The sequence below is a fragment of the Callorhinchus milii genome, unplaced genomic scaffold, assembly GCF_018977255.1.
Source record: "Callorhinchus milii isolate IMCB2004 unplaced genomic scaffold, IMCB_Cmil_1.0 Scaffold15, whole genome shotgun sequence".
Taxonomy (NCBI): domain Eukaryota; kingdom Metazoa; phylum Chordata; class Chondrichthyes; order Chimaeriformes; family Callorhinchidae; genus Callorhinchus; species Callorhinchus milii.
Window position 1 is genome coordinate 13514660 of NW_024704756.1, and position 26111 is coordinate 13540770.

The 26111-nt window shown below is 40.9% G+C and overlaps 1 protein-coding gene across 1 annotated transcript in view; it reads right to left on the reverse strand.

The window, feature by feature from the left end:
• Window positions 1-26111, reverse strand: part of LOC103179457 (mastermind-like protein 2) — a 71274-nt gene that overhangs the window by 7996 nt on the left and 37167 nt on the right. Inside the window, exon 2 of the mRNA XM_042340620.1 lies at window positions 21690-23126. Coding sequence (XP_042196554.1) covers window positions 21690-23126 — 1437 coding nt within the window. The remainder of the gene's footprint in view (window positions 1-21689; window positions 23127-26111) is intronic.

A 26111-nucleotide genomic window follows, 5' to 3' on the forward strand; every position in this document is an offset into this window, starting at 1 on the left:
TTCTTAGAAGTTGCGAGCACTTCCTAATGTCAAATTCAATTACTTTGGAAGGGTTCTTCCAAGATTTTGCAGAAATCCAGTAGCATAGTTGGAGAAAGACATCACCCCAAGCACTTGGAGACGCTGTAATGGTTGCATCAGTCACAACTCTTGCATCCGGTCTAAGAGCAGAGAATTCCACAAGGTACTGCCTTCCTACAACAACTGCTTCACGTATATAGCGACCTTCAAGCAGGGTAGCAGCTCTGAGTGCTTAACAGTGGCACAGCTTGATGCCATGTAGGGAGGGAGGGAAGGAAGGAAGGAAGGAAGGGGAGGTGACTAAATGCCTGGTCAAAGAGGAAGGCTTTAGGTGCAAGCTGAAGATGGGCAAGGAGGGGACATGTCGGTGCGATTTATGCAGAGTTCCAGAGTGCAGTCTGGAAGGAAAGTACCAGTACTTGCAGCTATTGACTTGATTAAAAGAAGAAGAAAAATCAAATCAAAATCCAAGCGCTTTTTCATGTTCGATTGAGACATATTTTTTGACATCATAAAGGAAAGTTGGCATTCTGAGACATTTGAACTAACACTACAATAAAATACTATTAAAAAAATTAAAATGCTGCCTACAGTTACCTCACACACACGCATACAACTAAGAATCTATCAAATTTATCGCCAAAAGATCAGGCAGTTCATTTCTAGCTTTGCGGAGCTAAATACCATAATTACACTGAAGGTATTTTCAACTCATTCACCCTCCACAGGCCCTGGTCCTGGCATCATGTCAAATGGTGTCATTACAGCAGCTGTGACAAGTGGAAATGGCTCCAGTAAAATGGTAAGAGAATATGTGGTGCAGTGAACGAGTTAAGCTGCCTCACCACCAATAACAATGGCACAATGCAGCTTGAATTATTAATCAGATAGATTTTTATATAGATTTGGTATTTGAACCATCATTAATCACCGTTCATTTGTTGCTGCTGTATTGCGAGGTGGTGTGGCCATATTCCCTTCAGCAAACAAGACAGCAAATTAAAACCTATGGAACACCTCATGTGCTGTGTATTTTAAATTTAAGGAAACACTTACATACATAAGGCTGGTTCTTTATGCCTCCTAAAGATGTGGGTAAAATCTATGCACAAATATTACTCGAATGAAAGGAAATGGAGTCAGACTATTAAGCATTCTCAGAGAGATTATAGCCTTTTCCTTTGAAGCTGTCATGTTGCATGTAATGACCTCTGCTCATTGAAGTAAAAGTTTTTTTTAATATATTTTTGTTTTAAAACATGTATTTGGAACAGTTTCAATTTGTCTCCCTAGGGCACATTATTTTCTCTCATGGATTTAGTATCTTAGGCCAGAAAACCGGAATAATGAACCTTTGATGTCTGATCCCGGAGTTTGATTTACATCCAGCTCCACAGTAACTTAATCAGACATATTGCAGAAGGAATCGCTTTTATTTTAGTGTTAAATTTCTCAGGGGAAAAATATTGAAAAAGACAACAGAGGTGGGGGGTGAGGAGTGGGAGCAAGAGAATCACAATTTGTGTTCATCCTGCTGCCATGAACTTACCAGATTCCACCACAGGTGGGAGCTTTTGCCTTTTTTAAAAAAAAATGTTCTTTGAAACAGTGCTGGTTGAGGAGCAGTGTTTGGTTTGTGCAATGCATATTCTAGCGGCTCGCCAAAGACTCTTGATAGATGGAATAGTTGTTGAATGAAATAATGTTCTTTTGTTGGAAACACCCCAATTAACTTGCTCGCTACTGCAAGGCCAAAACAAGAACTCGACTTAAAAGATTGCTAATAAACCTGCTGGCCTTTCAGCACAGAAAACAAATTGCACATAACAAGAGTCTTAAACGTGCAAAATTAAAGATCATTTAAATATTGGCTGGAGCGCTCGAGATATTTACAGCATTAAAAAAGCGCAATTTGGACTCTCCATTTATTTCAACGCTAATGTAAAATATGGTTGGGGGGAAGTGTGGAGTGAATTTAAATAATTAGCACATCAAATTTGTTATAAAACACCATAAATTTTGCTCCTATACATAAAGGAGACTGATCACAGTACATTTTATGTTGTAAATGGTAATCCTCATCGGTCTGCATTACACTTCAATAATCATTTGCTAATTCGTTAACTGGATTTAGGTATTGTCTTCAGTAATGAACTATACATACAGAGACTAAATGGAAACGCGAGATAGGAGGGGGATTTTTTTTTGCCACTGTCTGATTCCTGCCTGTACCTCAACCAATCCTGGCGATGCATTGTATTATTTACCACTGATGCACGTTTTCAACTCCAATAAGCTTTATTGTTCATTGACAGTGATGTAATGCAGATTGCTGTAGCACATGCTTTGTATTGATCGATAATGGCAGAAGGCAGGAGGCAGCAGCAGCCTCCGGACACTGCTGGGCAACTGTTGGAAAGCTCTTAGACAAAGAGCAGATTAGAACAAAGGGTGGAAATGGAAAGTAAGCGATTCAAAACAAAGCAATGTGAAAGAGGATCGAATCATAAGTATTAAATGAGCAAGATACACAATATAGGAGGGAGAAAAATCTTGCAAGAAAAACATTCCCTCCTAACCTTGTACTTATATACACACACTCACACACAGGGAGAAAGCCTACACACCCCTTTTTTTAAGTTTATGGCCAGTCTGAAACAACTTCGGATTTCTCATAACTGAAAGGATTAAAATACATCTGTAGAAAAGCAGACTCTGAAGAATGCAAACATTTTCAACTATGTCTGTCCAGCAAAATATCAACACTTCTGATCAGAGGCATGCACATCTGCAGTAGGGTTCCGAAGCAAAGGTTTGCAGCAAAAAAAACTTTCTTCAAAAAAGTTAAAAATAAATAAAGTGAAATTACATTCCGAAAGGATATTCGCCAATATCAGGGGAGGTAAATGGCATTTGCAGGACAGACATTCTAAGAAACTCCCAGATGTGCTCATAACATCCCTTTAATGTCTACATATTAATGCTGTAAAAAGAGTCTACATTGAGCTGTGGAAAAAAGCAGTGCAAAAAACAGGAGCAGTGGGGGGGGTTACTAAACAAGTAAAATGGGTGTGCACAAAATCAATGTGTATACCCAGTGTACAATGCTGACCCTAGAAGGGACCAGCTCCTGTGTGCATTGCATTCTGAAGTAGATTTTTACCAACATAAAACCCTTCACGTTGCTACAGACATTCTGTCCATTGGTATCAACGTGGTGTAAAACAGCGAGTGTCTGTGAACGGCAGGGAAATGAGGTGTGGAAAAGGCAGGTCCAGAGACAATGTAAACGCTAAACATTACAGACTGGTGATGCTCGCAGTTAACACGCACTGGAGCCTGTGTGGGGGTCCAGAGCAAAATGGGACAGATACCGTGACTGCGACCCGACTTTAACCCTTTCCTCTCAAGCCCCGAAAGGCAAGAAAGTTTTTCAGATTTTGCATTTAAAGCCCCGACATATAACTGTGGAGGAACTCGTGTGGACACGTGTGGCTTAAAGGCAACGCTGTGTTGTTTTCAAAGCCCCTCTCAGTGTTATTCGTTCTTACGATTCCACTGGAAAAAAAATGCATTTGTTTTTGCACCACAACAAACAAACAAACAACAAACCCCCCACCCAACAAAAAATTGGTTCCTTTGCTCAGAACTTGAATGGGCGACTGTGGAAACTGTTGACGTGGTTTAAAGAGGCAGGTGGTTTGGGTGGGAAAGCACTGGTGATTGGGAGGAGGAGGAGGCAGTGGAGACTTGAGTAAGATTCTATGAAAACAAATTAACACGAAGGCACAAGTACTCAGTGCTATCAATAACTAATAACGAAAAAAAAACAACAAAACCTACAGAGGTTAATTGACAAAGGTTGCACTCCATCGCTAATAAGAGGGTTTATTGTGTATAGCTGAAAATTATTGTACAGAGAGGAGAGAGGGGTGAGATATAGTCAGGTTAATCAGTTACCACACTGCCATTCAGTTCTGGCTTAGTAATAACTGTACATCTTAAAATGCAATGCCACAGTGGACTTGCTGTTTGTTTTCACATGCACCTCTTTTGAAGTGCCTACACACAAAAGCATTATCAAGTCTCAAATTACTGTACATGTCACAAGAGCCATCCTTCACACAAAAAAAACCTCTCTTGATAGCAGTAACTGATCTGCTGGCGCACTGTACGAACAAACCCTTTTAAGTGCATTCTGCTCCTCTGTCCCTGTGGCGCTGATAAGTACACACTCAACAACAAAGCAAAGCCGCTCTTTGAAGGAAATCAATGACTCCTAAAGCCACACCTGGCTGACAAGTTTATCGATAGGTTATAACAAAGCAGAAAGGAATATACTCCACGCAGTCAGCTTACTGCAATTGCCTGGAGAATGCAGTAGGGAGATGAGCAGATCTTTGGACAAGAAAATATATTTGCTGACTTTCATAGGATTGACAGCTTCAACCATTAAGTAAATTGCAATCCTGGATGTGATTGCAGTGTGTGCTTGTTCCAGAGACGTCCTCTCTTTTGATAACATAGAGGTTTCATACTGCTTGTAACTAAAATATGACAATGATGGGGGAGGGAGGGAGGGAGGGAGGGAAAGGTGGGGGGGAAGCTCTAGATTTGCAGATTGCTAATCCAAGCAGTGCTTGAAATAGAGTGAAGTTATGGAGTGGAATGACCATGCCTTCACCTTTAACCTTCATACAGCCAACACACCACACCACCACTTTCTAATTTCATTCCATATATGAATGACAGCCAGTTCTCCTGCATACATTTGTTATTTTAATTGTTCAGGAGGGGGCTTGGTTGAGTGGCAAAGAGTTCCTTTCAGAATGTTTTAAACTGGGGATCAGTCCAATCATTTACGTATTGAATGCTCTGGGGTGAAAGTAGGAACTTGATGTTGAAATAAAAAGCAACGGTTAGTGAGGTCGACTTTATGCTCACGTGTCTGCCAAATTTTATTCCTCCCCGCCCCACTCAAGAAAACACCCCGACTCTGGAAGATGTACAGAAACCCACAATCCTGGTATTTGTGCGGAATGTAGCGGAGATGAAAATAATGTAGGACTGACTCTATTTTGTTAAATATGATCAGCAGTGCAGGTACCCATTTGAAAGCTAAAGGGGAAAAATTGTCCACAAGCAAAGGACACACAGCACTGGTTTGGCTTTATTTAATATATGTCCCTTCATAGACGGTATATCAATCACTACTGTTTAGATGCATTTTAAGAGCAGTGAAGAGAACAGTTTTGAGTTAGCACTCACGGATCACTCAGAGTCCATCTGTGCTACAATAGTTTGGGTTGGGTTCAACAACTGTTTATTAGCATTTCAGTGCCAAAAGAGCAACCTTAAAAACCTGAGCAGGGGAAGTAAGACACAAAGGACACCAGCCACTTTAATTAACCTTTCAGTTTTCCCTCCATGCATATTTTATTTAACTAAACCTCCTCACCCGGTCTTCAATTTTCTCTATTCCTTTACTTTATTACTGTTCAGTGTTGTGATCAGAGGCCATCTGCAGCTTCATTTCATCAAGCTCCAGTTTGTCCTTGGAGCAAGGTCATTGCAGAGAAGAAAACAAAATGCTGCTTTGTCCATGACTGGCAAATCCCAACATGCCTCGGCTCCAAACATATTTTTTTCCCCTGCATCCTATTCACCTATTTACGTTGTATCCTGCTTTGCCCACCAATGGACCTTTTCATTTAACAAGGTTGGGTAAAATACATTACAATAATGTAATTGTATTTATCACTAGACAACTGAAAAATGTGAAAGCTTTTTTTAAAAAAAAACTCAGGAATCTTCTGTAGCTTCATGTGACTCACAGAATATTAGCTATGGGTCAAAAAGCAGGACCTGCAATGGTTATTAGCACACACTTTCAAGCACCTCAATATTCCATCATGCAGAAACTGCAAACTGTGCACAATTTTCTTTTAAAAAAAACAGCAGCCGAATGGATCATCCACATACAATAAGTAATGTTTTGCTACGCAGTCTATTTATAAGAAAAACTAGGAACGAGACAAAAAAAATGGCTTATCGATCAAATTGTTCTACAAAATTCAGATAGTGTTTTATCCTGGCTGATGACGGTGACAATGATATTCAATAAGAATTTAAATTTAACAATTGCAGGGTTAAAATCAAACACCTTTTGTTTCTCAGTAAGGTGAAAAGAATCAAATGGAACGGGAATCGGTTTCAGACATTCAGAGATATATAAAAGAGCATTTATGAGTTACTATGATTGAGTTAAAACCCAGGAAACTTCGGAGTGGGTCAAAAGATGCAAAAAGGTCACCGGTGTCTGCATCTTTGATTTAATAGGTCGGAAGAACAAAAAACGATCAAAAAGACAAAATAAGGATATTTTAATTTAAGAACAGTGCAATAATTACAAAACTATTTTTGACTGGAAAGGGGCCAGGCTTTTGTTAAACAGAATATATAAGAGTTTGGAGTGTTATTATTCATCAATCACTTTACTTTCCAGGATCTAAATACTCAAATAATTGGAATTTGTTAATTGTCCCTGTTTACTTCTTTAAATGCTGTAAAACATTTATTAAGTTTGAGATTTGTATTTAAATAACAACCACTGCCTCAGCATTCAGCCACACAAAGTAAAATGCTTTCACGTCACCTTCTCTACCCTTCAGCTCAAAACATTGCAGCCTCCACTAAAGCCACAGCACACACACGGCATTTTATTAATGGTTTAAGAGTTCAGGATTAAAAGCAGGGCTTCTTATATGAAAATAAAAACAAACATTCAAAATATTTAAAAATTAAAAAAAAATTACAGAACAAATGAAATGCTGTAACTACACGTTCCGTCATTTAGCAGTGGCGCTGACCTCTGCTTTTCTGCCTCCAGTCGCTGCCAATAACAGAGGCAGCAACTGGAGTGAGGAGTGAACGTCAGCACTTTTAGGAGACAAAAAATGCGTGAGTACAGAGTTCAATCTCTGGGACATTTTGTATATGAAAAAAAAGCTCTGAAAGCAATGCAATTGTCACAGTATGTAAAATGAAACATATAGGAAAGAGCTAGGTTTATTTTTCCTCCTCCGCATAAATGGCACTAACTTGTATGTGTTTGGGGTTGGGGGGAACAATACAGATGAATGGTACCCTTGAATGTAGTTTGAAGTTGCCTTCTCTCTCTCCCTTTGGGAAAATTCCAACACGTCTCAGTTGTGCCACTAAATAGCGGTTTGCAACACAGAAGTTAATTCCTTCTAATGAGAGAACAGGGAACATGTGCCACTGAATCTGTGTGTGTGTGTGTGTTTGGGCGGGGGGGGGGGAATCTCATTCTCGCACGACAAAATAATACTGAATGCATCACCACAAGCAAACCAAAGACAACAGTGCAAAAAGGGGTTTAAATTATTTTTTCATGATTAGGAATAGATAAATTAAACCGATGCAGCACTGTAAATTTAAATAGTTTATTGTCAAGGTGGTTGCAAGTATTGCAAGCTGAAGATTTTTTAATTAAAAATTAAATTTCAGCCTTCAGAAATGTTAGTGGAAAGATTGCAGTGGACGTCAGTCAAACACGCTATTCAACGCCAGTGAAGAAATAGTAAAGTTTCCATTTTCTAGCCTGCAAGACAGCAATCATTCTGTGTCACAGCCAGCCTCCTGAAGATTCGCTTTAATTGGGAGAGTGAGGGAAGGAAGAAAGAGCAAAGCACTTAATGGTCTCTATATTGTCAATCGCAGAACAATCCGTGCCAAGCCTCTATGAAATCCCACTCAATTAGTGGTTTGGGGAGGGCAAAACTGAAGGCGGTTTGGGTTAACTTTGAGCAGTTCATCAAAACGTTCCCATTTAAAGGGATCAGGATTCTCCTTGGGAAATGTTATGTGCAAAACTTATGAACTCAGACACATCTGTTTAACAAGGTCTGGCATTGCCCACTTCTAAAGAAGGGTCAGGCCACCCTATGGTCTTTTTTTGTTCCATCTCCCCACATTTATGACCACTTTTCTCACCAATCGCTGCATGTGTGCTTTGGTTAATCCTCTGACTTTTTCCATCAACTGAAGGCTCCCCAACGGTTCTGTTCTCCCTCACACTTTGTTCCTTCTCCATATCAGCGTTGATTCCACTCCTCACTCATTAATTTCTTTCAGATCACACGCCCTCATTGCATACAACCTTCACTCCTCCCGCACCGCAATGGCTGATCTACTAAACCCTGATGGGGGCAATAAGTCTAGTTACTTATAATCCCTCGAAGACCATTTATTCTTGTCTCTCACAAGGATAACCAATAGCTACCACCCCTTAATTTAGATGGCTCTGCTCTTAATCCTTCTGCATTGATTGACATTGTCGACTTCACGTCTCCCCTGATCTTAAATTAAATTTGTACATCTCTCCTTAAAGCTTGTAAAAAGCTGGAATTCTTCTTTTAAGCTAAAATATAAAGTCGATCCCATGGAAATATTTTGAAAGTTGTATAATTCCACTAGATAAGTTAGCAAAATACTAGAAGAAGAATATTGCTTCGCAATTAAGTATATTGCTTTGCCATTAAAAAATTACTTTCCCCTCAACAAAGCCCTTGTTTCACCAACAGCTGAATGTTTTTCCCGATATCTGTGGCGGGTCATTGGAAGGCAACTCAGAGGCAATCCTAGACAGATACAAAAGAAAGCTAGTTATCTGTTCGGCCACCTTTCCATTACCTCTGACCTCTATCCTCTCTCTCTCTCTGTTGCAATCAGATCTTTATTTTGATATAGTATTGCTACCGCCAATATTACTCCAATCACTTCACTCTCTTTTCTCTCAGACTTCATGCTCATTCTTCTCCCTACATCCACAATGACTTGTCATCACACCATCTTCCACTCTAACTCAATCTTTCCCAGGACTTCAAAAAAAAAGTGAGCCTCTTGTACTCCCTCATATTTTCCTTTCCTCCAACAATCCACAGGCTTGCAAATACCAAACCGTGGAATGATCTAACCACATCTTCTTGATTTCTCATTTTCTCCACTACTCCTTTTCACTTGGTGTACTGAACCATCAGGTCCTGGCCCTTCACCTAGTTCCTCAGTATAAAAAAATTCCAACAATTCATCCTATAAAAATGAAAGGATTAACAAGTATGCGAAGGCAGTCCAGAGAGCTATTGAGCCAGGAATGTCCCCTGGATCAGATTGAAGAATTGGAATGCTAGCCATGGGCAAGAATTCAAGCTGCTCTCATGCTCGCCTGACAAGGACTGAATGATCGCTAGGAATGAGGTCATAACAATTCCCTGGGCTGTTGCATCCAATGACATCATCGTAACCCACATAACACTATAAATCTACAATACGATTGTCAAGTTTTAGGGGGACTTTTGGGAGTGTTGGAATTCTCTGAAATTCAGCCACAGCTGCAATGCCTTATTTATTTTTTCACAAAAGAGATATTCAATGGGTGCCCAGTAAAAATGCTAAAAGAAGTAAACATTACTTTGTGGTGTAATGCTGAGCCATACTAAGCCAGAACAATTCCAGATAGAATACCTGGTTCTGTGCTGAGCTGGTGATACTGAGGAGTTTTTCAATTGAATTCAATGTCCTGGGGGGGAGGGGCAAAACCATGGCAGCCAGTTTGCACGCAGCAATGTTCCACAAACTGCCATGAAGTGAATGACCCTTGGAACGGATGCTGGGTTTCCTGGTGGGTAAAGCCATTATGGGGTGTGAAACTGAGCCATAGAGACCAGGTTAGGAAGGTCTCAGGTTCGATCTACAGTCTGTGCTGCAATAGCTGGTCGGAGCACTATAGATGGCCTCGGCCACTCTGTTCTAGAAGAAACGGTAAACTAAACCAGTTTTCCCCCACTCACTCCTAAGCAGTGGTGAGCAGGGAAAAATCCATGTGGGTGGATGTCAGGGGAGGACAGGATCCACACAGAGAGGGAATTGTTAGAAACCTCTCAGACAAAAAAAAATTAGTAGAACTTTCCATTTTCAGCTCCTTTGAGGGGCAAGGAAACGTCTAGCAGTCAGGTTTACAATGGTCACATTTACCAGAACATTCAGATTTTAAAACGAAGATAGTGATTATAAACCAATACGGCAAAGCATTTCCAAATCCCTTTTTTCCCCCCGTAAATCGAGTCAAATTCAAAGGCAGGACCAGTTCAGTCGCTTTACATATTTTTTCCCCTATTAAAAAAGAAACAGCATGTTGTCAAGCTGAGGATCTCGTTTCTCCATTATCTTTCAGGCAGAAACTATTAGTCACTCTTCCCCATAGCAGCCACCCAAAATAAAGAAAAGCCAAGAAGCAGCAGCAACATCTTAGGTGCATGTAACCACACATTTCATTTCAGGACAATCAGATGATGCATATGGTGTAGATTCTCGGGAGATGCTTTTCCACCCCAAACTGAATGCTGCTGCTGTTTCAGAGCCATGTTCGCTGTAGAGCTGGAGCTCTGGTCTCAGCCAAGTTCAAGCGAAGGAACACTTGGAACTGTGGACAGAACGGTGCCTCAGCATTTCCCGTTACTAACAGCAGTCGAACTAGCGAGCAACAAACACATGGAAAACATTCAAATGTTTCCCCTTCACCAAGCTGTTTCACTCGAGACCCAGCAGCCTTGCAAACGCAAATCAGAAAGTGATTAAAAAAAAGATAAAAAAGTATCATTGTTGAAAGGAAGGGCTGAGCTGATCAGACACGTGTACCTGGTTGGTGATTGTGTACAGATTAAAAATGCCCTTTCGCTCTGCTGTGTTGCTGCCGTGTTGTGTTCAAGCACTCTCGGACACTAACCTGAGTGCGGGGCGCTATATAAATGCAAGTTGTTGTGCGTTTTTGAGGCTCCTTGCTCTCTAAATTAAGCTGGGAGAGCGCTGTTTATGTCTCAAGTGCACATGTAAACAGTTCTCAGTGTGCAGTATGAAGAGAGCAACTCACTTGTTTAGCTCAGGTAAAATCCAATAAAAGAGCTTGAGGTTGTTGAGCTGGGACTTTTTTTGAGTTTGTGTGGACATTTGTGAAAGGAACCCAGTGTCCGATGGGAAGTTTGATTAACATTCAACTTGTTTTTTAAAATTGCTGAATTCACAAGCCAGTGAGCGTTCTTGAACAAACATAGCAAAAACCTCTCCCACGTGTGTTTCTGACACTATGGGGTCAGGCAACGACGACAATACAAATACCAACTAAAATGACCGTTTCACAAAGTGCAGTGTCATTTCTGATGAATACATTGCTGATTAAATTCCAGTCACTTTACAAACACAATGTTTGTCAATTTGAGCTTTCAGTGCTAATATGATAAAGCAAAAATTATTCAGTTTAATACCGGAAATTAGTAAAAAAAACTCACTCACTTAGTGATTCAGGTGGCAATAAAACCTCATCTGAAACATTTACTAAGATTGTTCTGTAAATCGCTCACACCTACTTATTCTGTGTCTGAGAAAATTCACATAATATACATCAAGTGTAATTACCTTACTAATTACTGAACCATTAATATCCTACACATTTCAATAAAATCGTTTCTTTTTTAATCTGTCTTCTCTACTTGCTCTTTCTAGCTGTTAATCATAACTACTGCATTTCATGTAGTGCCTATAATGTGAAAACATCTCGAAACCTTTTACCGAGAATGTCTCTCAAGTGTAGTGACTGTATTTATAAGCAAATGTGGCAAGATTCCACAAGCAGCTACGAAGCGAACAATCAGATTATCTGGAAGATTGTTGGCCAGGGCACTGGGAGAAACACCCTTCCCTTTTCTAGTAGTCATGGAACGTTCGTCCGACGTGAAAGGCACTATTTAAAGGTAATTTGTTGTTGTTGTTGTTCCAGCGCCTTGGGGCGTCCTCCCAACGTGAAAGGCACATTATAAACGGAATTTGTTGTTGTGTCATCATGAAATGTTTAAGGTCCATCTGAACAAGCAGACATGACAGGATCTGGGTTTAACAGTCTCATCAGATGGATGGCACCTCTGATAATGCAGCATTGTACTGGAGTGTCATCCTGGATTATATCCAGCATTGTCCCTTTTTTTATTTCTTTTTTTTTTAAAAACACAAAAGGTTTTATTTTCATCAAGGCTCTGGGAAATAATGAGACCTAATGGAAGAAAAATACACAAAATCTGCGGCAGATTAGATAATATAGTCTGTGGTGGAGCCAGGAAGTTTGGAAATCATACAGTGCAGCGTATGTCTGAGCGGGTAGTTCAGCTCCTGATCCTCAGAAGGCTGCTGACATTGTTGAGATAACAAAACAAACATGGAAATGTATTTTTAGTCTGCGATTTATTAGTCAACTGACATTTGTACTCACTGGGGGGAAAAAAAAGTAACCCTAACCCACTGAAGACTTAATGTACCATTTTGTCTGTTGGTTTAACATACTCCATCCAAATATTCAGTGGAGCACAACCTTATTTTTCATTTGCAGTTTTCTGGGTTTCATGAAACGTAATATTAAATTACCAGTTGATTGTGTAAAATGATTGCTATTTAAACTGAATGTTAGTGGCATTGCCATCCACCGCAGATCTCTTTTCCTACACCATTGCACCCAAACCCAGGCACTGATTGATTTTTACAATAAAGAGGAGTTTTACCCTTTGATCTTTACCCTTTTGAATTTCTCGATCCCACCCCTGAAATCAGACACTGACTGACACTGCGAGTCAAATGCACATATACACACAGGCTTAAAGCCTCACTTCTCAAAGCAAATGTAAGCAGGTGCTGGTAGTTCAGTCCTAGCACCCAGAACGTAAACAGCAGAACATGGTCAGAAATACACGCCATTCACAATATCTCGGATTGTCCTGTCTGGGGAAAATGTCAGCTGTAGGCAGACATCACTACTTTGGAATAATTTAATGGCTGCACACCAATTAGCTCAGCTCACTGACCCGCTGTCCCTATCCATCACATTAATTCAGCCTGGTGCCTCTCTTCCTTCGGCTGTCTGGTGCCTGGGATACAGGAAGGACCTGTCTGACTGCCCACTCCATCTCTTCCAGCAGCAAGTCACAGCCCATCCCCGAGCCACAACTTCCACAGGAAGATTCTGACTACATCACTCTTCATCGGAACAAAGTCTGGGCTGGACTCAGTGGCAACACTGCCTTACACCCGCCCTTCCTCAGCGAGTCAAAGCCAGGCCTTTACAGAGATACAACAACAATGTAGTCTTTCTACAATGCAGCCTTATCTGGGGGTGTTAAGAGAATCAGCCAGTGAACTGTGTTATCTTTAATTGCGCATCTACTGGCTGTATTCCAGTACAGCTAACTCACAGCACCCATTTCACATGGAAAGGTTCAAGTGCTGATTGGAATTTAAAAGGTTAGTGCGTTAATGACGGGGATCCCCTTTATTCCAATCACCTTTAATATTACTGGCATCTACATCACACTGCTAATGTGAACTAGCTCTAACCGGATTCAATGCATGTAAACGAAGGATCCCACAAAACCACAGCCGCCACTTGTAACATTGCATATGGGCGCACACATGTTTACGCAATGCACATCAAATCAAGCTGAACATTGGGCAGATGCATCCGATTCGCATTCGAAAGCAGCCTCTTACCGAAGGTGCTACCTGAAGCCTGGTCTCAAACACAACCCCAGCAGCAATGTTCTCTTCACACAAGAATGACAATTATAATTTGATCATGGGCAAGCCGAAGGAAGCCATCTGAATAACTAAAAGATACCGAAAAACCCACAGGAGACAAACACTGTTCCAGTCCACCTCAAAACAACATCTCCAAGTTCTGCATGGGTTGTTAAGGCAGCAGGAAAACACAAAACTGACTTGTTTTAATAAAAAAGTGTTTAAAGAAAATGCACATAACATAATCCAATTCTTCACCTCATTGCCAGAATGCTCCTCGATGTGTCAAACCCCATATTAAAAATGCAAGCCTTGCTCATATTTGTTTTAAATGCCATTGCTGTCAGATTCTAATCCTTTCATTAGTTTGCATTGCTGTTATAATACTCTGTTGAGCGAACACTTGACCTGCTAACACACTAAACACATGCATAAGTGACCACACCAAATATCTAAAGTTATCAACATTTTCTATTTAAGGTCAGATCCATTAGATTCTGTCTCGCTTTATTGCACCTCCCACCCCCCCACCCCACCCCCCACCCCACACACACACACACACACAAAAAACATGGACAGTGTCCTGACACTCAATATTTGTTATAAATAGGATTTTTGGACTATTGTCCTGAAGGTATCATTGGACCTATTAATCCCACCTGTAAGGATATTGTAAATACCAGAGAGGAGCAGCGTATTGCATCAATCACCAACACACCATGACACAGAAGGGCATGCATGGGCTACATTCCTCCACAACTTGCGATTTCCATTCAGGGAAATTAAAACTATTGTAAGGAGACAATTGGAAAAGCTACAGTAACACCACCAAACTTCTGCTGTTACCCTGTTCACCAACCCAGCCAGACATCATCAGTTGTTATAGGGAGGTAAAGTGAAATTGTTGAGGAACAATGCGACTTGTATTTTTACAAGTGAGGATGATAAAACCTAGGAACCATGACATACCAAATCATGGGAAGGCTATAATGCGCTCACTTGTAAATGAATCTGTGAAATTATGTGCCATATGGAGAAGACATAAAACTATACCGAATGCAAGAGTTTCATTATATTTTACAGAATGTTAACGCCACAAAGAAAATACAATTTACACTACGACCACACACAAAATCTTCACTTTAAAATTGCCTAAGGGGCAAGATCAATTGTCTTAAAAGATGAAATCCTGACTGCCCAATAAAAGCAAATTCACTTTGAGTCCCACCCCCTCTCTGGAGAGTAGCTTTGAGAAAAAAAGGCATTTGCTTTCCAAAACTCCACTGTGAAGCTGCTTCTTCCATTAAGCATTTCAAAAGAATAAAGTCATAATGTAGTATCGTGTAAAACTTTATAGGAAAATGGGTCCACTACAAACATGAAGCACTGCTAAACTCTCTGGGCACCGATTTTTCCCTTTACAGCTTGCAGCATCCACCCATTTTACACGGTGTTCTGTTAAAAAAATACTTTCTGAACATCTGTGAGATGAATGTCTATTTATCCAGATTTCCCCCGGATTCAGAGAGTATGATAATCGGCAAAACAGAAGGAATCAAAATCATGTTGATGTCATTTCAAGAGTACTGCTTTTTTAAAAAAAATACAAATCAATTAAAAACGTTTAAGCTTGCTTTGTTTTTTTTTCCCCATTTTGAAACAGCGACAGTATTCCTTCCTGTCCTCAAACGGCACTTTCTGCAAAATGAAACCACGATAGTGTAACTCCAATTTGATTTGCTTTACTGTGATCTGTGCATTTGCCAATTATGTAAAGTCTAGAATTATAAAACTCATCTTGGAAAGAAAACACAAAGGGGCTTCTGTGTGATTTTTACACAGCTGCATAGCCCGTCATTATTGCTTTACACTGAGCACTGACTCCTATCCACAGGGGAACAGGATCGTTCACTATAAATGAGAAAGGAGGGGACTACGTAATTCCAGTTTTAAATAGGCTCTGTAGGGAATCACAGCAATGAATTGTAGTGCAGTTTACAGTATTTGACTAATTCTCTACCTGTGATCAGACTGAATGGTTTAACTATATAGGATTAGTCTGCTCACGACAGGAAATCTATGTTGTTATTGGACTTATTGGAGAGCATTTGAAGTCCACAAGTTTCTGAAATTGGGGACTGAGCTCTGAATGAACAGATCTGAACAGTTCAGAAAAGCCAGGGCAGAAGCTCCGAGCAGTCTGGCTGGCATTAAGGAGCGAGAGTCATGATCAGCTTGAGTAACACAGATCTCAAACCAATTTGAACATATGGAGCAGTGTTTATTCTTCCGAGCGATATGTCAAAATAGGTTACATTTTAAACCGCAATGAGTAACAGTCATTCTTAATGAGCAAACCCTGGAAACTTGGCCTGAAATTATGCTTTCTGATGTTTATGTGTGCACGCATATATATATAATAAAAGATTTTTGCAATTTTCTTGACTGATCAGTAGGAATAAAGACCATTTATCAGCATCAGTATCATTCCACTGTCCACATTTTAAATGGGAGTTGGATAATCAAATTGTTCACCAAAACTGCAGAAGCCCTGCTAAGAGACTTTCTCAATCCAGTGACCGTAGCTAAATTGCTCTGTTTCAGGATTTCAGCTCGTTGGCATGAAGCCCGGTTATTGTCACTTTACACAGCACTTGTTTGTCTCTTCCAGTGAAAGGGACGTAGCAAATAAGAGGCGGACTGGAGCACACTGCAAGACTATAATACAGACATACATAAGTGGTATTATCAGAACCCGTCACTGTTTCACTGTCTTAAGTACATTCCATTCACATTTTATATGTACTGTGTGTTTGATTGGCAACCTTCCCCACTCCATCTTGTATCTTGTGGGTACTGTTGCCAATTCCTATTTTGCTGCCATTAATGGGCACAAAGGACTGACCAGTAAAGGGAATTATAACCAATTCTGTACCATACTTTACTGGGATATTCAGCATCCCTGGGATTTTCTAGTGCTGTACTGTAGCAGGGATTGACTGCACCATGCCACAGGCCACCTCTGTTCTTTCTGAGTTCCAAGAAGCTTCACTGCTAGAAATAAGGCAATGGCCTCCAAGTGCCCTTTAACAGTCTGCTAACTCCCAGCATCTATCTCAGAGAGAAATGTGAGCCGGCAACTGTGCACAGACTGGAAAAGGCGTTAGCATAATTGATGCTAGTTTCGTGGATTCATATTTTTGTGCCTCAAAATAAATGAAAGACTTACTTCCATGGTGGTACAATTCAAGTTGTTTTTAACACTGATCTATTACCTCGCATGCCGATGTGAAACACCTTTCTATTGGGGTTGCTGGAGCTCTTTCATTTCAGGCATGAGAAACGTAAAGTTAAATATGGTATTTAGCAGACATATGATTTTGAATAAAATATTGTTTGCTAGTAAACGTTTGTGTGGCTGTGGTTTCCGTATCAATCAGAGGGCTGTTCAGCTACGCTGGTGCTCTCTTGGGATTTCTTTCCCACCAGGGGCTATTAATGAAAGTTCTGTGGGATTTTGCAGTTTAAATCTCTGATGACAACGAAAACTTTGCCTTTACAGATCCACCCCATTAGATATTTCTAATGAGCAGCAAGTTTGTGCAGTCTCAACTGTAATAGAATCCAGTTACTGAAGACATGAACAACTAGGAAAATAATAACAACATATCAAAATAACAAAGCCTATTAAATATAGTAGTGGAAGTTCAGCCGACCATCTTTGGTGATTATGTACGTAAATAGATGCTACGTTTTTGCTGAATCAAAAAGTATTTTCCTTAAGTGAGTGTGTTAAAAAAAGGAGTATGATTTGCAGTCTCTATACAACCTTCATTAATTAACTGGATAGAAGAAAACAAACCTCACATTGTAAAGGGATACAATGTAGGAAGTCATTCTTAAACTGGAAAGTCTGGCGAGGGCTTATTATCATAACAATTCCATTGACCTGCCTGCTCAAAAAATAGAGGCTTTTTAAATGACTTCTAGTAAACTGACTGAAAGTACAACTCTATCCGTTTACTGTAATGAAAAGTAGATCAGATCAAATGTCTCAACTAGGTGAAGTCTAGCCATTAGAAGCTGGAGTGATTGATATTTAAACTCTGGTTCATCCCAAGGCTTCTGGGCACACAAAGGTCCTACACACAGCTAATGAAACTACGTGTCTGTTTCGCATCCTTTTCACAACCGAGGCTTTCATGAAACAGAGCAAGTTCCTGTTTACAATAACTACTGTTTCCCCACCCACCTGCTCTGTTCAAAATTTCTCCAAAAACCCAACGCTCATGTTCTGACTTCTGCCTGTTCAGATGTATGACACCAGGAAACTGAAAGCAGATATTTTTTCTTTTTCAAAGAAAGTGTTTATTCTTGGTATTAATGAGTTCTACACACCCTTACAGTAAACTACTACTTTGCTAGGAGATGACACCTTGTGTTTTTTTAAGACATTGTTTTTTTTCTCTCTCTGATGTCATGTAAAAACATTGTTTTGTTCATTGACTTTAACCAATTCAACCAAAGAATCTTTCTTTCTACTCGAAAGGCAACAACCTCCAACCTTTTCAACAGTTTGCCAGCTTAGATCACATTTCACTTTGATGTGGTAACACTTTAATCACAAACATCACCACATTAAGGATTCAACCCCACACTGGAATTCAGGTTTCTGGGACCTGGCCTGCCAAGATCTGATCATTTAGCGTCAGAATTACTTAAAACTGAGGTTTCTCTCACTGATGTGTCACGTTAAATGTGCAAAAACAACTTTCAGCCAAAGAATAAAAATGTTGTTTGTTTAAGAGAAAATAAAATTAACTTTAAACAGATCATTTCAGTGCCCTAATGCTACGTTCGTCAGTTTCCTTGGAATCTATCTCTTTACTGTTTCTGTTCCTCACTTTCCCTCCTACTCCCGTGTGGGCGGAAAGAAAACTGAAATGTAACTTTCAAGACCAAAACTGCTCTGCGTGTCTCAGTCAGAGGCTCTGCTATGCAGAGCAGAGGGTGAGTCAGAGGAGTGGGGTAACTCACTGCCCTATCTCACTACTCGTACCCTCTCTGCCCTCCACCCCTCCTGATCCCAACCCTCAGCTCGGTTAAACCCTTGACTATCCAGGACCTTGGGACGACCTCCCGATGCGAAACCTATACAAATCTAATTTGTTGTTGCCCCTTAATCCACATATTATACTCCACTTGTAAAATTGACCCCTTTACCCCCAAGTGATACCCCATCTGAGAATCTGCCCACTTACCTTCAGCTTAACATCTGCACAGGACAAGCCACCTGAGAATATGCCCTTTACCTCCATCCATTACCCTATCCGATAATCTGCCCCTTGCCCATGGGTGGCTGAGAATTTCCCCCTCAACCACTAAACAATGCCCCACCGGACAATCTCTCCCATTACCCTCAGAATCCACCTGGGGAAGTGCTGAACATCCCCACACATCAGTGTCAGCCGCCATCAAAAGTCCAAATAGTGGATGCATTGAGATGCTGTGACTGCTTCAAAGTCAATGCACATCCCCAGCCTGCCCAGAAGGTATTTTGTTTTGATAAGCCATCAAACAGCAAAGCTTTAGCAATATTGAACAATGAAAAACAATGTCAGAAGTGCAGAACATTCTCCAGTTTAATTGGGATTTGTTTTTATTGCTGGAGAAAAGAGAGGAGGGAAAATCAGTTCATTCTTTCACCAGGACAGCGCAGTTTCATGAACCCTAAAGCAAAGCTTTCCCAATTATGCTTTGAACAAGAGTAATGTGTAAGGTCCAGACGATTATTTAATGAAAAGATTCTACAAAAGTTCTTCTGCGCGGCTGAATGGGCAGCGCCTTTAATACCGAGTAAGTGCAGTGCCTCGGGCAATGCTGCTATCGACATGAAAACCAACCAAATGACCACTGAGCAAGTCATTTCTAACACCAGGGAGAGAAAACAAGAAGCCAACCCTCTAACTCATTGCTCCCAGACAGCACTGATTCATCATCCTTTATTCGTCTATTCAAAGGCACTCAATTAGCTGCAGGGGCTGCTGCTGTGGTTCAGAAGCTGCATACACCCTCACACACTCAAAAGCTCACAGTCTGCCCGCCATTGGAATTGTCATCGCCCTTTGAAATCAAATCCTTTCTCTCTCTAGCATGTTTCAAGAGGTTTATTCCACAGTTCAAATGTCCAGCAGCCATTACAAAATCAGGATGGGGTGGGGTGGGGGGGGGGGAAAGAGAGGAGTTGGAAGAATTATTTTTTAATACTGCTAACAACCCTAGACAAGGCTATACATTCCTTAAAGCCCAAGGAAGCTGAATATTTTGAACGCAGCTCGCTCATTCAACAGGACCAATGCACCAAGACATCTGCTTCTGAAAATTTCTCAATATCCTCACCAACGATAGAAAATACATATTTTTTAAGAAACGAGAACATTTTTAGTTGTTTTCTGAGCATTAAGGCAGCAAAGGAGCATAATTTGTTTGTTAAAGCGATCATCTTCCCGTTAGGAGAGCTTACAGAACCAAAAAAACACAGCAAATGAGCTTCAGGACCCAGGCAACAGCTGCTGGCTGTGTTTTCACTGCCTGCTCCAGAGATCAGATTTCATGCTTTTTTGTTCCCTCTCCAGCTGGCCAGCTTCCACATTCCTCCACCCACAAAACTCTAACTCACTGTAAACTTTGGCCTCTCTGCTGCTCTGCTTGTGTCATTCCCAGAAACAGAAACCAAGCTGCACACGCATTAGGAATCGAGAGAAAAATGCCCTTGTTTTAATATTCATTTCCTATACTATCCTGTACTTTTGCAACACCCAGAATAGGAAGTCTTCATTCTGTTCATTGCTATTTTCTTGCTCTATAATTCCTTGTGTTCTACTGAGAGATCCAATTAACAATTTGGCATTTAATATATCACATCAAAAATGTCTCAAACGCCTCACAGAGTTTTTGCTTTTAAGGTGTAGTGGTGGAGTATTTGTAGACAGAGTGGTAACCAATTTACGCTCAACAATGTCCCACAAATATCCATGAAGTGAATGGCAATGTTTTTTCTCTCATCTCATCCAAAGGACGGCACCTCTGACAATGCAGTGCTCCACAGCACTGCTTTGAAGTGTCAGCCTAGATTATGATCTGAAAGGCCAGAGGTAGAGGCTTGAATGTCTGACTTGGAGGTGAGCATGCTACCAACCGGGACAAGCTGACACTTACATAATCCGTTTGCAAAGTTTAAAATTGTTTACCATTAGAGAGGAAGTGTCAACATTGGTTGAAAAAATAATATGCAGTTACATGTTCAGAATTTAGCAGAATAAGATAATCCAAGCTAATAATAATCCCTCCAAAAACCAACAACAATAATAAATTGGTCATTTTCAATCCATGACTGTTTGTGGGACATTGCTGTGCGCAATTGGCTGCCGCGTTCGCCCACAAATATACAGTCAATTCACTTTACAGTGTGTTCTGTGAAGCGCTTTGAGACGTCCTCCCGACGTGAAAAGCGCTATATCAAATGCAAGGATTATTACTATTATTATAATCCAACATTTTTAGTAAGAGCAGCCTAGCATAGGCTAGGTGGTTTGTGACGCAGAAATGGTAGACATTGGTATCAAAACTTATAGCTGCTGGTTTGAGAATCAAATGCTCTTGCCATTACGTGACGTGCAAGCCAGAAATTCCAGAGAGGGAAAGGTGGCAAGTTTGGAGAATTAAAGTCAGTAGCAAACAAATCAATCACCAGTTTTGTCAGAGATACATTTCTGGAAAGGTGCGATCTTCACGGAAAAGCTTTGCAATGAAGGCTGCTATTTGAAACGGTTCAAAAGAATTTTAATAGTCTACAACATTAGTAGACTCGTATTTCTAAAGTGACATTTGATAATGATTGGTTGCTCGAGCCTGCATGCCAGAAGTTCAAGCTGCCCATTCACCTTTAATTGATTGGAAGAAATGCAAACATGGAAATAGTTCCTTCTAAAATAAGTTTTTTTGGGGGGTTGGTTTAAAGAATGTCATCTTACCGGTCTATTTTGAGGTGTCAGTCCAGGGTGTTGCAGGCTTCTCTGCACCCTCAGTTGTTGCATTCGTAATTTCTGCTCGCTCACATGTCGCATCTGTTGGAAATGCAGTGACGTCGCCTGCTGAGTTGGGCCAGGTTGCGGAGATTGCTGCGCTGCCGAGGCGGCTTGCTGCATGTAATGCACCACAGAAGGCTGACCCTGACCTCCTGCTACTGTGGGCAGCTTCTGAACAGAAGGATCTGGGTCAAAATGGGACAGTGGTTTGGTGTTGCTGAATGAAAGCTGCTCTGAAGCCAGAGAGTTATCATTGACCGGCCCCTGGCTTAAACCAGGTTGCTGCTGTACCAGCATGTTGCTGCGGGTGGACTGGTTGGAGGAAGCTTTATTATACAGGTAACTTTGAATGGTACTGGCAGGATTGTTTGAAGCAGCAATGTTGGGCAGCATTGCATTCGGGGGACTGAAAGGCTGCTGATGCAGGGAAGGACTAGGAAGTTTGTCTGGTCGGTAGGGAGGAGAAGGTCCAGAGGAAGGATGCCAGTTAGCCGCCTGTCCTGGCTGCGGATGTGGCACTTGGGAAACAGAGCGCTGTTGTTGGCTGGCTGCTATTTTCTTCAGCTGCTGTGCATGTGACAACTCACGCCAGTTGGGGCCAGTTCTGTTGGCATTGGCGCCAGATAGTAATGGTGGCTGGGTTTGGCTTGGAGCTTGGTTCTGGGATGGTGATGACATAGGCAATGGCATTGAATTCGCTGGAACTGGTAATGGATATGACGTGCCTGCAGACGGGGGCCTTCTCTGTGGAGACCCAACAGGTGCCTGGCTGTAATTTGGAGAAAATTCTCTGCTAGGTAACGGGTTGTCCAAGTGTGACCCTGCTTGAGGCGATGGCTTCTGGCTACTGCTCTGACTTGTTTGCACAAGGCCCAGGTTAAGAGGGTCACTCCTGTTGTTCAGAATGTCAAGTTCATTTGGCATATTTGTCAATTCCTCCAAAAGGTCTTCCAAATCCTGGTCCATCGTTTGTATGTTGGTACCTCCTTTCGAGTCAAACGAGAACATGTTGTGTCCATCCACCGCATTTTGTTTCATCTCTGCATTTGGTGCAACGGGAAATTGTGAACTGATGTCACTGCCGTTCACTTGGCTGCTACCAAGCAAGCCTGAGCTGCGGCCTGCAGTCACACATCCCAAAGATGGCCCCATGGAGGCAGGAGTCTGCAAACCCAGGCTGCGGTGACCGATCGCCAGTGGAGAGTTTTGCACGTCTGAGCAAAGAACACGAGAGGCATCGCTCCGACCCATAGGAAGACTGACATCGTCGAGACATATTCTTTTAACCTCAGCTGGGAATGCGCCATCGGAAAGCTCATTGATTTTGTCATTACCTGCGGGTGAGCTGTTGCTTTCCAATGTCCTCTTTATTGATCCTTGTAGCTGAAAAAGATAAAATAACAGGTTTCAAGTTAGGTGAGACCAGTGAAAAAGGGTCATGCAGTTAAGGCTGATTAGGTCAGCATTCAATGACAACAAAAAAATGTGATAGGTTGCAATCGTTCCCTCACAGTCAGGCCGCACTGGTGGCTAAATAACACTCCAATACACTCGACTGCAAGAACGCACACGATTTCTACTTGTTCTTGGAGTTTAAATTCTTCAAAATTATTGGTGCGCGTCTATCTCATTCCAAAAGCACATCAAAGATTCTGAGTAGATGATGCAAAATACCGTTGCAAAATAACTTATTGAACAAATTAACCAAAATGAAAGCTAACTAAGCTGCTGACTTTAAAAAGCAAAGTACTGTTTGCTTACAAATTGTGTTGTATTATATATTAAAAACACAATTTTAAGAATGATATGGATAAAAAAAGATTTGAGCAGTGAACCGCAACAAAACATTTCATTTTCAATATTATCTCAAATATGAAATCTTACTGGTGCAACAAATCAGATCAGTATTTTCAATTGTTATGGACAAATTGGCTGTCAATCAAAAGAACATCAAGAAGCTAAACTGTTCAAAAGGGAGACAATAAGTCATCTTGAAATGTTATAAGCATTTCAGAGATATATTTTGACCCATCACAGTTTTGATGATGATCTTTCTATCAATATCACGTTCTAATGACACCGCCCCCCCCCCCACCATATTGATACAACACAAATACAAATTACACACAAAATATAGTCAGATATATATTATATAGCAGCTAATATATAAAATATATAAATATATAAAATATATAAAATATATTTGGCTCTATAATGTATATGTTTTTAAGAAGTGATGAAAAGTGAAAACACATTTGCTCTGCTCGCTTTTTTAGATTCCCACAACAACAATAGGGCCTTTCAAGTCAGGAGGATGTCCAAAGGCATTGGACAGTCAAGGATTTGGAACCGAGTATGGGGTTAGTTCACAGGCAACTGGTTGCCTTGCCTCCGACAGTAATTTGGTTCTAAAAGCTCTGCAAGGGCAGTTCTGCTTGACTCACTCCCCACTCACTCCACCTCTTTCTAACTGCTTTGGATCATAATTTAAGCGACCCAAATTTACGCACTCATATGTTGTTTCTGAACATAATTAGTGACAATTAGCTGCTATTTGTGTAGGAATCTAGCCTCAGAGTTGAGCTTCTCCCCCAAATTGGGTGTTTTCCATGTTTAAATTGCATTAAAAAAAAAGCCTATTTTATCCACTATGCATATGGTGCTACAGTAAGATAAACCCAAATATGATCACATCCCTACACCTCACCAAGCCAGTCAGGACCCTAGGGGTCTTGTTCGAACCTCAACTGTCCTTTCCCCCCCGCACTACATCCATGCCATGACCCATTCTGCCTTCCCCCACTTGCGGAACATTGCCCTACTCCGCCACTGCCTTACCCCTCAGGCCGTTGAAATCCTCATACATGCCTTCATTACAACCAGGCGCTTTACAAATGCAATTTTGTGTTGTATTGTATCCCAGCTCCAGACAGAAACTTGTCCAGTCCCAACATGCTCTCAAAAAGCTTCCAATACAGTAAATAAAAGGATTGGGTCACCAGCAAAAAGATGCACAAACAACATGATGTCAGGCTGGCTTGGTTGGGTTTCTAGACACAGAGTCAGTGATATGGTATGTGATGTGGGCTGATGTGGACCACAGGGGCTGCCAGGGATATGAAACGTGGGCTGGAACAGACTTCAGAGTAGAAAGCAGGCAGCAGTATAGTGCTGGCAATAAAGAAAACTGTGCGTCATCACAGTCCTACACAGGGAAACAGTAAGCATGCCTGACTCTTGGTTGGTAGCATGATACTATCTAGTGAAACCCCATCAAAATCAAGTCTGTAGATTCTGGCTCTTAATGTTCTGATGCCATGTGCTTCTGCTTTCAAAGTCTGTTTCCAGTTTCTTGTAACAAGCTCTGACAGCAATTGATTTACTTATTGACCCAATTTATTAAAAAAAGTCATCTTTCTGTATTTGCTTACACTACTCGGACCAGGACTTTTGTGAAGTTCATAATATCTGGCAAAGTTAATTAAAAACCACTTTTTACACACGACAGATTCAACAAAAATCACCTTTCATTTGATCTGCATTTGAGGTGTCTGCTAATTCATCAAAGGACTCATTGTTTTAATCAGACTTTAGAAATGAATCACAATACCCCAAGCATATTAATGTCTTTCAATAAAATTAGCTTAACTTATTCTTTTTTTAATGGATTATTTAATGCACATTTTCTTTGGCCAGGACATCATTTGAGACTTGTGTTCTATTAAACCTCTGGAAACATTTTTACTCGCACATATACTTTTGATTTCAAGTGTTTCTTTCAATGTTTTGCCAACTGTTGTTCTAATGTAGTGTTGTTCTAATGGTTAAGTGCTGACTAAATTGGCTGACTGCAGATTATCCAAGGCTTTAAGCTTGCCTTGAAAAGAGTGGGGGAAAAAACAAGACATTACCTAATCGATAAGACAGTCAGAGAGAGTTTTTTTTAAAAAAAATCTTACAACCAGAAAGCATATTAGCTATAAAAGTGCCGTCACTTCGTAAACAAATTTAAAAAAAAATAAAGTCAAGAATAAAAAAACATATTGCACACATGCTGAAAACCAGCAGTGTTTTTTATGGGTCTCGAGTATTTCTGATGGACTGTTTGGCATCGGCATTGCGGCTTGTGGGCTGACACACACTTCACCCCAGCTGGTCACTCTTCCACAACCACCAATCTTTCTTCAGTCCTCCCCCTCTCATCATTCCTGGTGCTGCACCCTTCACCCCCCCCCCCCCCCCCCACCACCACCCCGCTTTCTATTCTGGATTCACTTTACACAGCTCCCCCAGTGTGAATCCTGTAACCGCATGCTGAGCTGCTAACCCCCCTCTTTCCAAAGGGCTATAACATTTTACTCCCCAAGC